The sequence below is a fragment of the Podarcis filfolensis genome (assembly GCF_964270895.1).
Source record: "Podarcis filfolensis genome assembly, chromosome: 9".
Taxonomy (NCBI): Eukaryota; Metazoa; Chordata; class Lepidosauria; order Squamata; family Lacertidae; genus Podarcis; species Podarcis filfolensis.
In genome coordinates, this window is record NC_139610.1 from 23,764,585 (window position 1) to 23,782,428 (window position 17,844).

The following is a 17,844-nucleotide window of genomic DNA, read 5'->3' on the forward strand; positions in this document are numbered from 1 at the left end:
GATACTTGCTAAAAACATAAACATTCTGGTTGTTTTAACCTTTCATTTTTTTCAAAAGTTTTAGAACATAAGAAAAGCCATGCTGGATGAGGTCAAGGGCCCATCTAGTCAGGGCACCATGTTCTCACAGTGGCTAATCAGATGCTCACAGGAAGCCAACTAGACAGATCTGAGTACAAACATTTTCAGTAGCTAGTATTGCTTCACACTGTGGCAATGGAACATTTTCATTGCCAGCCTCTTCCTCCACGAATCTAATGCAAATTCTGTGGCTTAGCTAAACGTTGTGCAAAAGGTACTTTCTTCTGCCAATTTCCAATCTGTCCAAATTCAGCTTCACTGGTTGTCCCCTATTTCTAATATTGAGAGACAGAAAGAAATGTGGATGTCATCCCTTCCCAAGGACAACTCGAGCTGCCATCTATTTTCTGGCAGGGCTCTTGTGTGTGGCAAGAGGAATCCTACAGGTTGAGCTTTTCCTGCTGCAAAACCTCTGTACAGTAAAGGATAATAATAATAATAATAAGGGGCATCGGGTATTTCCCCCCTGCCCCCCTGTACAGCCCAGTTCCCAACCCCTGCGTCAGCGGATCATTGCGCGTGGGAATGCAAACTAGTCTTCAGGAAGTCAGCAGAAAAGGAGGGAGGAGCGCTAAATTCCTACGACCCACCCCTTCCCTATCAGGGCCGACCATCCCTCCTGCCCGCCAGCCAGCCACGCCCCTCACCGCTGCCATCCGGCAAAGGAAAGTTATGGAACAAGCGCGAGCACGTGGCCTTGTTTTATAATTTCCTCGCCCCTTTCCTTTCCTTTGTCGCGCTCCTCGCCGCGGCCCGCCGGCCAATCGCAAGTCAGCCTTGCGCGGAAAGCCGGATGACGCTCCGTTTTATGTAAGGCCCTGGCGTCGCCCGCGACGCTCTCGAGCTTACAGAGAAAGAGGGAGAGAAGGTTGGTGGGGTGGGGGGCGCGGAGGCGGGGCACGTTGGAGAGATGGAATCCGGACCTTAAGGTTGGGGGGGGGGGGGGGAGAAAGAGTGCGAGGTGCGGTTGAGGGGACTTGAAAAGAGGGCGGAGTCTCTCGCGAGCGCGCTCAACCGCCAACAACGTCCGAAAAAGCCTGTCAGAGGAAGGAGGGAGTTGAGGGCTGCGCGCGCGCGCCCGGCCTCGTCAACCGCCAGCCGGCTCCGTCGTCGGTGCTGTTACCTCAGAGAAGCGGCGGCGCTCGGGGGTCGCGCGCCACACCCCCTCCGGTGAGCCGGACGCGGAGTGGAAATGGCGTCCTCGCCGGTTCCTGAGTCGGCCCCAGAGCCGGGGGGCAGCGGCACTCATTCGGAGCGGGAGCTCCTGCTCCGTCGCGGGGAGCTCCTGGCGCTGGGCAACCACCTGAAAGAGGCTCTGGAGACTTACTCGGCGGCGCTGCGCCTGGGCTCGCCCAGCTCCCGCCGCCGCCTGGGCGCGCTGGTGGACTGCCTGGTGCTGCACTACCGCCTCCGGCAGAGCGGCGAGAGAGCGGGCGACGCGCCGAGGGAAGGCGGCGGAGGGAGAGCGGCGGCGGCGGAGGAGCAGCAGCAGGGGATCGCCGGCCGGGAAGACGGCTCCTCCGCGGCGGCGGCGGCGGCGGGGCTCTTCCGCTGCCCCGGCTGCGAGGGCTTCCTCGGCGAGCCGGTGGTGGCGCCGTGCGGGCACGCCTACTGCCGCCGCTGCGTCCACGAGCACCTCCGCGCCCGCTGCCGCCGCTGCGGGGACCCGCTGGCTTCGTCGCCCGTCGCCGTCGCCCTGGGACACCTGGCGGAGAAGTGGTTCCCGGAGGAGTGCAAGAGGGCTCGCACCTGGCGGCGCCTCGGAGAGATGCTCGTGCAAGGGCAGCTGCGGGAAGCCAGCGAAGCCGCCAGCCAGGCCCTCGAAGAGGGTAAGAGCCACGGCCGCTGCTCGGGCCTCTGAAGCTGGGGGTGGGTGGGAAAGGGGGGGGGTTCCTGTGGGGTAAAAAGGACCCTTTGACTACAATCGTGCGCTTTGGGGAGCCAGATCGAATTCGAATGTGCCTAGTGCTGGGCTCCAGACGATCGGAATCGGTCCCGTGAAAGAATCTGTGGGGATCATGCATGTAGGCATGCACGCTTGCTTCATACTCAGAAGCGCGCCGGTTACTTGATGGCTTGCAAGTCTAGAGGACCGGCTTCGTAAAGAGGCCAGATGCTCCATATCGCCCTAACGCAATACTTCTGGGCGAGCTGAAGTCACGCATTCAGCCGGGAAGTGAATGTTGCATAACCTAAGCGTGATCCAGATTCCTGTATGTGAAACAGGCCCCGGCCGCTTCAGTTGGAAGCTGTAGCTAGTTTTCCAGTGAAACTGTGCACATCACATTGCGAATTTAACATGGCCCTCCGAGGTGGCAACCTGTATGCAGGACTTTTGGAAGTTCCTAGAGAGTTGGCTTTTTGCAAGAATTTCACAAGTGAAACTCATACTGCAGATTGTCTTCCACCTTTTCAGTGAGTACTTAAGGTGGAACAGTGAACCCCCTTGGTTTCTAGCGGGCATTATGGGTTTGAGGTATCATGTTAGTTATATTGCATAATGTGGATAAAGGCTTTGCTGTGAGTGACCTGAAGAGAGTCCCTACCTTGGAGCTGTGAGTTTCCTGTTACCCTTTGTTTTGTAGGGAGGTAAAAATGCTTGTTTTGTTTTTCTGATGCTCTTTCTGTAAACTTTTCCAGAGTTTCCAAAAGCTGGCATTTAGATGTACAGTGGTACCTCGGGTTACATACGCTTCAGGTTACATATGCTTCAGGTTACAGACTCTGCTAACCTAGAAATAGTGCTTCAGGTTAAGAACTTTGTTTCAGGATAAGAACAGAAATCGTGCTCTGGCGGCGCGGCGGCAGCAGGAGGCCCCATTAGCTAAAGTGGTGCTACAGGTTAAGAACAGTTTCAGGTTAAGAATGGACCTCCGGAACAAATTAAGTACCGGTACTTAACCCGAGGTATCACTGTACAAGCAAAGAGGAATCTTTGAAGATGCATTCTATGGGATTAGCTTTGTTAGTTGATGAAGTGCTATGGGACTGTCATTTTCTGAAAGGTAGTGAAAAAGTTTCAGCTTCTAAATTTTGGAACCCATTTTCAGAGTATATTACATAAAAATAGGAACCTTGAATAAAAACCTGTGTTTCTAAAAGAAGGGATGCAGGTATCGGTGAAGGAGCACTCATTCACTTGGGCTTAGCAACTGTGTTTGGGAGGTGGTGGTCAGAAGAGGCTTGGCTGTGAAACCTGTAACACTGAGGACCAGTAATTACTTATGATGAATTCACTTTTACCAGAGGCCTATTTTCAGTCTCCTAAAGTGTTACTGAGACAATTCGCAGGAGGCAGGCTAGTTGCATAAGCAGATGGGGGCGTGGAAGGGGAAAAGGTTGTATAATGCTGATGACATCACAGATGGGAGTGTTGAGTCTTTCACAACACTGTTTAGAAAAGACTTGTATGGGGAGGTCTAGAGATATGACTAGGTTAATATTCTGGGAGCACTTCACAGCATGTTCAATACTGAGTACTACTTGTAACACTGTATGAAATAAACTAAGGAAAATTTAATTGTGCGCATGCTTTTATATCTCTGAAAGATGTTGAATCTGAGCTTGGTGATTGTGACCTTTTGTAACTATTCTGGTTTTCTGGCTGTTCAAATCATAATAGGCGTCTAAATTCTCGTTCTTTGAGAACACTATATTCTGTCCTGCACTTGTGCTTCTGTGGTCCTGGTATCTTACTTTTGAGATGCAGAGCAATGACCAGCTAAAATATTGGGCTTCCTAGTTTCTAACTTGAAAGCCTAATCCAAATATGTTAGTACTACTTTCTGATGAAAGTTTTATCATTGTTTGAAAATTGTCTAATTTGTTCAAGAGACTGTAATATTCTTCTTTTACTACACATCAGACCAAGGACATTTGCCTGAAATAAAAATGGGTGTGTTGGAAGGATAGTTACAGGGAATGAAATGTTTATTTTGCTTTGAGACAGAAACTTTGCAGAGTTAGAGGTTTGCATAGTGCACCACAGGTCCTTAATTTTGAGTCAGAATATGGGAGTGAACCTCAAGGCCTAGTGTAGAAGCCTTACTCTTGATGCTTTCATCCAGTAGGCTAGGCTAAATTTGGGAAGTGGCCTATTGTGCCGTATTTATATGACCTTAGATTCAGTTCCTAATCTCCAGCATGTGACTTGATCAGCAGAAGTGTCTGAGTAGTATGTGGGGCATCTGATATAATGGAGCTATAAACAGCCATAAAGACTTAGAAAGGACTTCAACTGGACTTGTTTGAGTTGTTTTTGCTCTTGTTGTGTACTAGGAGAGTGTCTCACTGTCCATTCAGATGCATATGAATACACAGGATGGGAAATGCTAGATATCAGCATTAATTACTGTATTGCTATAGGCAAAACTAGCAACTTTTATGCTCTAGTTCAGCACGGAGTTGAATTTCTGATGTTTAGGTTCTTGGCCTGTCTAGTGCCTGAAGTTCATTGTGCTAATGTTGTAAACTTGTCTGCTTCCAGCCAGTACCTCATGAAAATGCTACTGTATGACTCAGGAGCTTCTTTTTCCTTGTAGTCTCTTTCCCACCCTAAAAACCACCCCACCCAATATTTTCTAGAGGGTTATGGGACTCTTTGGAGCAGATTTGCGGAGCTGTTAAGGGGCAGAGAGGAAGCTGAAATCTAATCATATGAGAGGACACTTGCACAACTTTGAATATACATAAAGGGCAGTATCTACAGTATGCTGCGGGTCTTAGCAATGAGCTGATCTTTTAGACTGTGTGTGCCACTCAGTTGTGCAACCTCAAAGTGGGGTTAGTTTCCTTTTTATATGATCTGTGTTGGCCCCTTTCAGTATGTGCAAACTAGCTATTAAACACAGGTGTGGCATATTAATTTTAGTAATAAAAAAATTTTGGAATTGAATTTGTAAGTCATAGAAAGGAAGGCATCCCAGAATTGGGGCTTAATCCTTTATGAAAATTGGATAATTCTTTTAGGGGAGTTAAGTTAGGAGTTATTTACACACATACAGGGGACAGGGGTATAGCAATTAAATATTTTTTAATATGCCACCTTGGTACGTTTGCCTCCTAGATTTAAAAATGTTGTTATAACTCATTCTACAGCAATTAGAAAAAGCATTTGTTAATATAAAATAATAATCATAAAGTGTGTTTACTCAGCACCTTGCCCACATAATCAAAGAAAAGAAAAACTTAGAAGCAGTTGATCTACTTTCATAATTACATGATGTGCCTAGATGCACTTTGGGGCATGATTAAAATATGTCGTAAGATGTTTGGAAAACTGAGACCATATCCCATCAGCGTCTAAAACTCTTGAGGTATTTCAAACTGTTGGAATTTAAAGGTTAGAAACCAAAAAGTTGACATCTTGCACAAAAGTAGTGTTGTCGTCTTGAACTGTCAAGCTCTAAGGGAGTTAAACAGGTAACTAGATGTGACAAGGTGATATCCACAATCTATGTGGTTTCAGGTAGTTAATTTTGTTTTCAGAGTGGAAGATGGGAGTACAAATTCACTGATGTTGCATTTACTCTGGCCGTGCCAATATTATCCTTTTAAGCTTGTAATCAGTCAACATCTTTGCTTTCACGCCTAAGTAAACTTTACTGCTGCAAGCATAAAGGCTTGAAATACAGTGCCAAAACACTAGTAGACAAAACACTGAATTCTGTCCTTTTTTGAGGGCTTTAATTTATTTGTCCTATATTTCCTTGCTTATCCTATAGATTAGGGTGATTCAAGGATTTGCAGACTGCCCCACTTGGGAGAAGAGTGAAGGAAGACTGGTCTTGTCTTACAAACTATGTCTATACAGATTTTAAGACCAAATTGGGTCCACAAAACCAACCTAAACTTCAGTTTGTGCCTTTGACTAGCATTCAGATATTTTTATTGGTCTCTAAGCATATAAATAGTTCTTGTAGTTAGGTTAATTGCATTAGGGTTATTTGCAAGGGTGTTTTAGCATTTAGTATGTCATAAATCTTTACTAATAAGCTTGTCCACATCAACAGCATGAAATAGTGAACTACTTCTCTCCAAACTTAGAAAGTTTTGTTTTGTTTTGTTTTGTTTTGTTTTTTGTCTGGCTTCTTGGAAAATGTTGTTTTCCATAGGTGCATATCTATTTCGAAGTCTGCACTGCATGTGTATTTTGGATTATAAAGACATAAGCAGTTTCTATTCAGCTACATGACAAAGTCATTGGTTTTTATTTTAGATCCTAGTGATTTGATACTACGGGTTTATAGAGCTGAATCCTATGCTGGCCTCCAAGAATTTAAATATGCCCTGGATGACCTGAATGCTGTTACTGCTAAAATGCCAAATTGGTCTGAGGTAAGTCTATAAAGTGTAAATGCTTAAGATAATATCCTATTAAGTCATCCACGGAGTTGACTTATTAAAGTTGATGAATTAAAGTCCATTGATTTCAGTGGTCTTACTTTTAAGTTTGACTGACATTGAATATCACATACAGTGTACTTGTATTATGAAAAATACAAAAACATGATGCTAGAAATTGTGTCAGCATTTTCAAACCCAAACCCACCTTTATCCCAGGCATGCATTTGGGAACTATTTCTTATTTTTTCCCATGCATTTGCATGGTGGTAGTACTGCTGTTTTGACCCACCTTGGATCAGGTTCACTACGTGGATTGAGTCTTTCGGCAGGCATAGTACTGCACACTTCTAGCAGAAGCCCTGTTCAGTTTGTAATTATGTTTTCAAGCACAATTGTGAAGTTGAAAAGCTTTGTCAATATAAAAAGGTGGGAGTGTTTAAGCTTCATTATAAGCACTTCAAGTCAATAATTAAATGATCCCTCCACCCCCAGTTCTGCAACTGATTCTGCAGTTGGTTGGCTTTGTCTATGTGCACATGCGCATACATATAATTTTGCATGAAACAAGAATATAAACTGCATTCACACTATGGATGAATAAATCAATTTTGCATGGTGCAAACAGGTGCTTTTCAACAGTAGCTGTACGTATATGGTGCAGACTAAGGGCTTGTTCACTCTTACGTTTGACCCGTTGCTTTCCCTTGGGGAAATCTGCAGTTTAGTGGTGAATCGGAGCAAATGGCAATCTGGTTTTCCGTGGATTGCCATTTGTTCTGATTTATCACTAAAGGGGGTTTTCCAGGGGAAAGCAGCAGGGCAAAGGCAAAACAGCTCGAACCTGTCCCTAGAAAGCATGGGATCAGCATTTGCTTTCTAGGCACAGGATAAACAGAAGTGTGGATGAGTGCTAAGTATGAAAGGGTGAAACAAGGTCTGAAAGAAGAAGTGAATGGAGTTTGTTATGCCTGTATACTGTTTATTCCAATTGGTTCTATGGGCTGGAGGAAGTAGTGATGGTAGAATGCATAGGATGTGCCATCCTTTTGTTTGAGTTCTCTGCTGCTATTGTGTCTCATTGCATAACATCAGGTATTACAGTAACTCTTAAAAGCATTAGTGTCATTGTAGGTTCTATTGGTTTCACTGAGGCTTTCTTCTATAGCAACTTGTAAGATCCCAGTCAAATAATTCAGTGGCATACATAGCTACAGGAAGCAAAAGCTCTATTGTACCCAGTGGGGCTAACTTCAAAGGAAATATGCTTAGACTCAGGCTTCTAAATCTTTCTGTGATGCAAACCAAATGATTAACATTTAAATACCTTTGAATCACTGTTTTTTTAGGTCTACTTTCGGAAAGCAAGAATACTTAATAATGCTGGGTCTAAAGATGATGCCTTACAGCTCCTTCTTCACTGCCTAGCCCTTGATGAAGAATTTATTCCGGCAAAACTAGAAGTTGAGAAGGTATTTATATATTTTAAAGCAATGCTTAGTTTTTGCTTTCAGTTCTAATACTTTTCAAATGTAGTTACTTCCTGTGAAGAGGAAGTAACCAATGTTCACGTAGAAAACAAAACTTGCATTGCAGTTAATTTTTCCAGAGATCTGAAGCCTGGTGAACTACTTAAAAAGCTCAGCTGGTTCACTGTAGTATGTTAAAAAGTTAGAAGACTGGGATGATTGGATTTACAAAATTTTAGTAATAGCTGGCTTATTCCTTAATATTGTCCATTACACAGATGCTGTGTGATTTGTTATCACCAGAAAGTGTGAGAAAGAGTCTGAAGGAATCTGCTATGAATTCTTCGCATGTTCGAAGTAAACCATTTATACATGGTTCTGAAATGGAAGAGTCTTGTGAAAATTTACAGCACAGTTCAGAGCCAGTAAGTAATGCTTATTTTGTTCCACACATGATATTTCAAACGTTGCTATGCACAGTATGTAGGTTGTGCTGTTGACTTGCTTTTTGTTTCATCTTATTCTAGTTTGATGCCATATAATTTTGAAATTTCAGGGTTGATAGGGAATGTGGAAAGAATCTAGAACAATGCTCAACATTGTAGAGAGAATGTTATTTATATGCTAATGAAAATTATGGGAATGGTTTTTAAAATGACAATTGTGAAGCAATACTTAAAAAAAAAAAAGCTTTTCCTGTATGTGCTTCTGCTCCCATAGTCAGAGTTGTTTAGCGGTGCAAGTTAAACAAACAATGAAGCAGTTTAGAGCCAGAATTTTAAGTTTGCTTGAGTTCTGGATTCCAAACAGTTCTTTGTGTCTAGGGACCCCTGAGGTTCTATTTCAGCACAGTAGAGTGTTGTGCAAGTCTGTATTTTTAGGATATTGCTTTTTATACTCTCAGGTCTGCATTCACACACGGAAGTTGTGACATGGTAAGGTTCCATCTAACAGTGTGCCTAGTTTCATAAGTGAGAGTGGAAGTAGAATTTTAGAAATACAGAATGACAGCTAATATTCAACTAGGACCAGATATTATTAGTTCCCTGCAAATCATATTAATAATGTGAAACATTCTGAAGTAGTCCACAGAAATTTCAAGGTGGCCCTTTGCACTGGGAAATGTGCCTGTTCTGGATAACAAAGGAGGGTTTATCTGAAAAATTGTGATTCTGCTGGCGGATATTGTTGCCAATTTATCTGAAATTTGATAAAGATTCCATTCCCCCCACCCATTGTTTTTTGGTAGGATTTAGAAATGCAAGAGCCTGTTGGAGGAAGCCTGCATCGTGCACAGTCTGCCCATTCTCTCCACTCAACAGAAACAAATGCCAAAGACGATGGATTAAAAAGGGTTTCTTCTGAACCTCTGCTTTCCAGCCAAGATAAAGGTGCTTTATTAAAAAGAAAGTGGTCCCTTTCAGAACAAGATGTTAAAGTTATTGAAGATGGAAGGAATAAACATAAAAAACAAGGAGGTAACTATTTAGTCATGCATATTGATTTCTGATAAATTCAGTATTTCATGCTTTGATAATATCCTGTATTGTTTATTTAGAAACTACAAAAAGGGATGCCACCTTTCCATTCAATTATGGACCAGTTCCAGAGGATTTGATTGATGTTTCAGACTTTGAGTGTTCATTGTGTATGAGGTAATACAGTGGTTTCTTTAATCATCCTTTTTATTACCCATTTGATCATCTTTGTCTTTGATCTCTTCTCCATCTTAGGACAGCTTTTATGTTAAGATTCTTGCTCTAAAGCTGCTGAAAATTGCTTTTGTGTGCAAATTTCTCCATGCTGTGCAAAGAGAGAAGCACAATGTTTGTGTATTGCTACATGTGCCAGCCTTTTAGCTCCCAATCTGTGGTCCTTAGACAACCAGTGATCCATGAACTTAATTCAAGTGGTCTGTGGCATGTCTTTGGAAAACCAATAAGAAAAGCAATTAAAATAATACTGCATGTAACACAGCACATTACAATTCCTACAACAAGCATTAAAATTAGTAAGTGGTCTGACAAGACAGCAATTTTCCATCAGTCCCATCAGTTAAAATGTTTGGGAACCATTGGTAAACAATAGTATTAATGTCAGTTGTGCATTTTTGGCTAGTGCCAATGAGTGAACTCTTCACTCAATCAGGTTGGTACACATGGTGGAAGGCTCACAAATATTTCTCTTTGGCAGTAATGTGTTGTTTCATAGACATCATAAGGGAATGTCTGCAAGAGAGTTAGGGTTTAACCAAATGGCCCCCTAATATTGCCAAAAGTACAGTTTTGGCAACTTCTTGTCAAGCCCTGTCAAAGAACATAAGTCTGATTAACAAAACATAAACAGTCAAGCCTACAGGTTCTGTGCAGTTGGTTTGCATCTGACTGCCCAAGACATGACTCCATGACATTTGCTACATTTATTTGGCACTTTTTTTGCATCTTGGGGGATGCATGTATGGAACATATTGAAAGCTGCTCTTCAACACTTCTACAACACAGACATTTCATACTTTCTTCTTGGAAGTCTAATGAACATGCATTGTCACTAATGCCAAATGTCTGCTAGGAGGAATAACAGATCTATCTTATTTCTTAATTATTCTAAGCCTACAACAGCAAGGTGGTTACAAGATAAATGCATCCTAATGGTTTGTTTTGTTCTGACCTGGCTTAATTTACATGTTTTAATGTTTGTCACCAAAGTGACTAGCATGATTAACTTCTTGAAATTTTTTTCAGGCTTTTCTTTCATCCTGTGACAACACCCTGTGGCCATACTTTCTGTAAGAATTGTTTAGAACGATGTTTAGACCATTCTCCTCAGTGTCCTCTCTGTAAAGAAAGCTTAAAAGAGGTAATATTTACCATACACAACATTGCTGTCTTTAAAACCAGTATTTGTAATACAGAATATATATCATTAAATAAAAACTTGGTGGAAGCTAAGTCTTTGTTCGGATGTTTTTCTGCAATGGAAATGGTTTTCAGTATTCCAGTTTCAGAAGCTTCTTTTGTTCAAAATATCATCAGTAGGAATTAGGGCTGCTAAGTTTTGTTCAAGAATAATACATTTTATTAGACATAGAAAGTGAGTGCACGTGGTAGTATATGTGATTTATATTTTTATTTGTAAACTGCCTTAACTATGATTTTATCATAGAAAGGCAACATATAAATGGCAACACAAAAAACCCTGTACACTGATGTCAGTTGCCAGAGAGAAAAAAGCAAACAACAACAATTTTATTATTTATACCCCGCCCATCTGGCTGGGTTTCCCTAGTCACTCTGAATAGTAAAAGCACCCAGCAGAATAGTAAAAGCACAATAAAACATTAAACATTATAACTTCCCTAAACTTCCTTTTTCCTATGTCCATCAGAAGCCAGCTAGTTGATTTGAGTGTGATTTAAAAATGTATACCTCACTTCTTTGTATAAAGTTCGCATGTCCACAATAATAAACACAAGAACAGTCTTGCTTGATCACAGTATGGTCGCCTAACCCAAATGAGTGGCAGCATATGTTCCCAGCAACAGTCAACAATTACAGAATAAACTGCTGCTGCCTCTCTTCTCAGCCTTCCTGCAGAAATGGCATTGCCTACCTTGCAAAAGAAAAATGGTCTCTTTTAACTGTCACTTCTGGTTGAGCTAGCTGAAGGGCAGAGCCAGAAAGTGAAACCTTAAGTGTGCATTGTGAGGTTTATGCTACAAACAGGTTGTTGCACAGGATGGCCGTTTATTGGGCCAAAATTTTGATTGAGGCATAACTTTTTAATTGATTAAATTGACTAATTATCATGTTGCTAATTAACCCTAGTAAAAGCTCTGTTGAAAGAAAATTTGAGGTGCAGTGGATTATTATAAATAGTTCTAAAGTGAAAACTGTATTCAAGGGAAACAAAGTGGTCAACGCAGGATTGTTATATCACCCTGTTTTCTGCTTGATATCTAGAAATTGAACGCTGGTATAAAATAATAATTTGGATTAGCGACATCTTTGCAGTAATTAAGCTATAATGACTTAAGATTTTATTTTTACTTCTAGTATTTGGCAAGTAGACAATATAGAATTACACAGCTGCTGGAAGAACTAATAGTAAAGTATTTACCTGCTGAGCTATCAGAGCGAAAAAGAATTAATGATGAAGAAACAGCTGAATACTCTAGGTAAGTTTATAAACTGACTTATTAACAAGTTTAGGAACAAGTACTAAATCTTTTCAGTTGTGCCTGCTTTTGAAAAGCTTTCTTCCCTCAACTATGTTTTTATTTACCTCATTTTTTTGAAGTGTAGTCTCGGTCTACTTCTAGATGGATTTGTTACTGAATCACCTCACTGAAGAGAGCAAACAAAATAACATGAATTTGGTACAAGGAGGTACACTGACCTGTTTGACACTTGCAAGTGCAGGTGGTTCTTCCTGCTTTTTCTTGCAACAGTTCCTCTAAAGGAGCTCAACATCATGTGTTATCCTCACAGCAATGATTCAAAAGAATCATTATATATATCTCAGGCCCAAGCACTACATAATAATGGCATATTTTTTATTTTTAAACACAGATCTATTCTAATAATGTATAGAGCAAGGACTGGGGGCTTGATTTTAAGAGCAAAAGGTATGCATAGAGCAGGGGGTGTGGAGTCTCTCCCTGTCCATAGCTTACCTCCTTGCTGCCAGTCCTCTGGTGTCACAGCCAGATTTCCTTCTAGTATTGGATTCTGGCTCAAGGGATGGAGAGAGAACACCTGGTGGGAAGGGTCCAGCACATCCTGCCCATACACTTCCCTTTCTAAATCATATTCTACCCCCTTTTTATACATGGTTGGCATATCATCACATAGATGTTATTAAAAAGCTTTCTTTCCTGTTGCTTTTTGCTATTGCTTAGAAACTTGACTAAAGTAGGGTTGTGATTTTTTTCTTTATTACTGATTTATCTTTTGTAAGCCACCTTAAGCTTTTTCACAATCAGTGGTGTCTAAATTTTTTGAAATAATAATATTGATAATATAGTACTTTGGTTTAGAATTGCAACAAAAACAGATGAGAGAAATTTTTATGCTAATTGAATATCCACATTCCATTTGGATGACTTAAAAGAACTTGAATTAAATTATTTACATAAGTCTCAACAGTGCTTTTTTGCTGGGGGGGACACATACCCCCAAACATTTTGTGAATCTTTGTACTTTTGTCCACTTATTGTATTTATTTTCCTGACTTGAACTATGAAATGATGATTTTCTTGAGTCAAAATGAGAGTACCCTTAAACATTTTTTTAGAAAAAAGCACTGAGTCTTAAGCCTTATTTCTCTTCATATTGTATACATCTTCATTCCTACTGATTTCAGGCCTTGTGCTATAGCCTAGCTTTTGTAAGAGGTTAAGGGAGTATATATGTACAAAGCACAACCTACTATTTACCTGTATCAAAAGAGAACTGTTCGGGCAATGTAGGTTTTAAAAATACTATTATATATTTTTCAGCTTGACTAAGAATGTTCCAATCTTCGTTTGCACTATGGCCTATCCAACTGTGCCTTGCCCCCTCCATGTGTTTGAGCCAAGGTATCGACTGATGATTCGAAGGAGTGTGGAAACAGGGACAAAACAATTTGGGATGTGTATCAGTGACCCTAAAAATAGGTATGTATGTGTTCCACAGTTTGTGTGTGTGTGTGTGTGTGTGTGTTTGTGTGTTTCCGAAGTGGATACTGACACAGTGCCTCTTTTTCTAGCTTTGCAGATTATGGCTGCATGCTGTACATTAGAAACCTTGACTATCTCCCAGATGGACGGTCTGTTGTTGATACAGTTGGATTAAGAAGATTCAGAGTTCTGCAAAGAGGGATGAAGGATGGCTACTACACTGCAGACATTGAGTATCTGGAAGATATAAAGGTATTGGATTTCACATTCACTTATTGCTTAAAACAGGATTTTAATAATGCATTTTCTAAACATTGGATATACAGATTATAGCCTACTTGTTCAAATGTAAAGCTACTTTTTATATAAAGCATGTGCGTTTAGCACCCCCTTGTTAATAAGAATGGAAACTTGCAATTTACAATGCATGGTAAGAGGTTTTAATTCCACATTTTAGGTGAAGACATGTTTTAGATTAGCGTTGCAAAAATAAAAATTAGGGAGCAGATGTCCACTTTTGCTCGAAAAACTTGCTTTTCTGCCGTGTGGTTGATTCTGGCTATGGAGGAATTGTTCTCCTTGCAGCCCAACCAATTTCTGGCTTTAATGTTTAAAGGAACACACATCAAATGAAACAGGAGGTCTTACCATTTGAGTACTTTTGGATACGTGAAGAAAGGGTTATTGTCAAGCTGCCACTTTAAGCATATGTATTGAAGGTTATAGTTTTAGGTTACATTAAATGTGTCTTAAAACACTATTGACCTCATTCATATATAAGAGCTTTCATCTTGAAAGTGCTGTTTAGGTGCAAGCATCCCCTGTACCCATGGAGAGTTGCTTTTGACATTGGAGCTCATGAGCTTTCATGAGAGCTCTGTGTTTTGCCTTACACATGGAACTCTGGATGTGAAAGACATGGCTTATTTGGACAATCCTCCAGGCTATAGTTTTGAAAAATCACAGGTTCAAATGTTCTCCATTCTTTTCTATGCACAGCTTAATATGTTGTTTTCTGGTCTGTTTTCCTGTTTGCCATTTTACCCAAACAAGCATGCTATGGTTTCATCTTACTCTCCCAAATAGGGTTGCTGACCACTGTTTGATCCTAGTTTGAGAGGCATCCTGGAACCATAACTTGTTTAGATGTAATGGCTCTCATTTGGATTGATTGATTATTTAAGGCAGTAATTTCTTAAGCCCATGCATGAAGGCAGTGGGGGGGGTGCTTGGGCCTAGGAGCTGATACCCCAAAACATGGTTTGAATTATTGACCCAATCTAGTTTTTTGTGTGAGATGCTTTGCTATTGATGGCAATATTTTGATGAACTACTTCAGCACTGAATTTTTCCCATTCTCTTTAAATATAGACTGAACTCAGACTTTTGCTTTTTTATGCAAATTAGCTATGAAAGTCTTCACATATACAGCTTGTTTTGTTTTGTGACTGTACTGCACTTTCTTCATTCATAGGTTGAAGATGAAGGTGAGATGAAGAAACTTGGAGTGCTCCATAATTTTGTATATAGCCAAGCTTGCAGTTGGTTCCAAAGCTTAAGAAACAAATTTCGTAGCCAAATACTTCAGCACTTTGGTCCAATGCCAGAGAGGGAAGGAAACATACAGGTATTCAGATACCATACAGTATCTCTCTAGCAATTATTAGCATGATATGGGTTGCTTTGTTAGTAAAGGAAGTAGTAGAAAGATTGGTAGAGTAACTGATGTGGCGGTGGTAATCATTAGGGGGGGAAATGGACAGCAGCTAAAAGAGAGAGAAGCCAAGATGGTGCCAATTAATAAAAACCCAGTGTGTATTTTAAATATGTGGTTGTGTCGGACAACAAAACCAGGCTTTTAAAAAGCCAGTTCTTGAACTCCTTCCTCTAGAAGATTATTCTATTTACACTTAAGGAATAAATCTTTCTCAACATTATTTTGAGGCTGTGAATAGGCAATAGGTAACACAGCTGACAATGCTGCATGTCCCTAGTGGGATGGACAAGTGCTGCTGTCACAGTGACTGTCAGCACAGGCAGACTGAAGCTTTGCATTGCCGAGCGGCTTTGAGATGTCCAAGACATTTCAACTAAAACATCTGATGGATAGTGTCAACCTGTCTATACTGTAATGGTAGTGAAATTTACAGCAGGGATACGCTTGCCATCTTGATCTTGTGCTGTGAGACACTGCTGTCTTAGGGCAAACACTTTCAGTCACCGACATAGAAGACAATATTTAAAACTTCAGATCGAGATTACTGCTGAAAGTTGTTTTGTGTAAGCTAGCTAATAAAATCACCTCAGTTTACTTTTATCAGGAAATCTTGAATTCCTAGGACCTGGTGGTTGATAATGGCAATGGAAAATGAAACAATGTATTTAGATCTCTAGAACCTGTTCATTTCACATCTGTGTTGTAAGCCATTTGTTACCATTAGTACATTCTAATTTTTTGTTCCTTATTTTTAGGAAATGGCTAATGGACCTGCATGGTGTTGGTGGCTTCTAGCTGTCCTGCCTGTGGACCCTAGATACCAGCTTTCTGTGCTGTCTATGAGATCTTTGAGAGAACGACTAATAAAAATTCAAGATATATTGATGTATTTCTCTAGAAACCAGTCCAAATGACTATCCGGATCTAACTGAAACAATACCCTATTCTAGCTGTAACTACAGCTGGAGTTCTTGCAGCATTTGCACTTTTAGTACTGGTCTGAGAACTGTATCAGAACTGCTTTCTTTCTTCCTTTATTAATCAGTTCTTCACATGGGTCCCCTCAACTTGAAGGGCACCACTAAAATTGCACACAGAAAAATTAAATCCGGAAAAAAACTATGGGAAAATTCTACTTTATTTGCACTATATACAAGTGAGAATGTATCATCCTATGGTGTATTTCCACTGATTAGTTAAGAAGCATTGGAAAGTGCAAGATTTAAAAATGTCCAAGTTTACAATATTAAGGATGCATTCAAAATCTTGCAAATCAGAACTTGCCTCTGATACAGCACCCTGTTGCTATTTGCACAAAGTATTTAAAACGTAGTATTGAATGTTGCTATAAAAAACTTGTTTTGTGAGTGTCTTAACTATAAATATGGCACAAGTTAACTTTCTTGCATACTTTCAAAATAAAAATGATTGTATGAATTTGGAGCCATGTTAAAAGAACAATTGAAAAATAGGTTGGTCAAGAAGTTATTGAAACTGTGAAGACATTACCTATAACTGTGCATTGTGAAAGACTGGATTAGATACAGATGACTACTAGATGACTCTTTGGAGTGGTTGCTTTGAGCACTAGTCTTTCCAATACATAACAAAAATATGATTTAATGCACTAAGCATACAACAGTGATTCCTAAACTTCTCTGACAAATGAGCAGATTTGAAAATACTATCAGTGACTGCTTCTCTTTGCTCCATGAGTCAGCTGCAGCTCACTCACCATACCCTTCTAGGCAACTCATGAAAGTTTGGGAACTACTGAAGCATTGCTACAAAAGTTAAGGGTCTAACTAGTTTTTGAAAGTTCAAAAACATTTGGTGCAAATAGGACTTCCATGCCTTATTCATATCGCTATTACACAGCAATGCAAAGGTTAGCATTCTGCTTGCCAATAGGTACTTTTGTAGTTTTCAGTTTGTGACTGTCTGACTTGTATGTGAAATCATTTTGTAAAACTCTTGCTTTTGCTAATATTTAATTTTCAATAAACCTAAAACTTATATTTTTTTTAACTTACAACTATTATTTTTTTCTGTCTCCGTTGGGCTTTTGATATAGCACCTCTACCCTAAAGGATAGTTATCAGAAATCTGAATTGTTATATATGGATCACAGTAGTGTCCGATCCCTACAGCTTGGCTATGTTCTCTTATTGGCTCAACATACGAAAAAATATTTGGGGTGGGAATGGAACAGTCTTTGGATTCTGTTGTTAGTACTTCATAATCATTAAGGACCTCTTCCTGTGTAAGCCCATATCACTGTTTTGAGACATATATTTGATAAATAAATACCGTATTTTTCGCTCTATAGGACGCACTTTTTCCCCTCCAAAAATGAAGGGGAAATGTGTGTGCGTCCTATAGGGCGAATGCAGGCTTTCGCTGAAGCCTGCAGAGTGAGAGGGGAGACCCCCCCGCTGTCCTCCCCGCTGTCCCCGGACCTGATCTGAAGGCGGGCGGCGGGGAGAAGAGCGCTTCTCCCCGCTGCCTGCCCCGCAAGCTCCGGGGACAGCGGGGAGGCGCAGCGCGTCTCCCCGCTGTCCCCGGACCTGGTCTGA

At 40.7% G+C, this 17,844-nt stretch overlaps 1 protein-coding gene across 1 annotated transcript; it reads left to right on the top strand.

Annotated features, from left to right (window-relative positions):
• Positions 1-894: 894 nt before the first annotated feature.
• Positions 895-17,296, top strand: LONRF1 (LON peptidase N-terminal domain and ring finger 1). Its single transcript, XM_083630362.1, has 12 exons — positions 895-1,910; positions 6,299-6,417; positions 7,773-7,895; positions 8,171-8,317; positions 9,142-9,370; positions 9,451-9,547; positions 10,634-10,748; positions 11,945-12,066; positions 13,390-13,548; positions 13,641-13,803; positions 15,026-15,178; positions 16,024-17,296. Exons 1-12 carry the CDS (start codon positions 1,274-1,276, stop codon positions 16,180-16,182), a joined length of 2,223 nt encoding a protein of 740 aa, XP_083486488.1. The 5' UTR covers positions 895-1,273; the 3' UTR covers positions 16,183-17,296.
• The last annotated feature ends 548 nt before the right edge of the window (positions 17,297-17,844 follow it).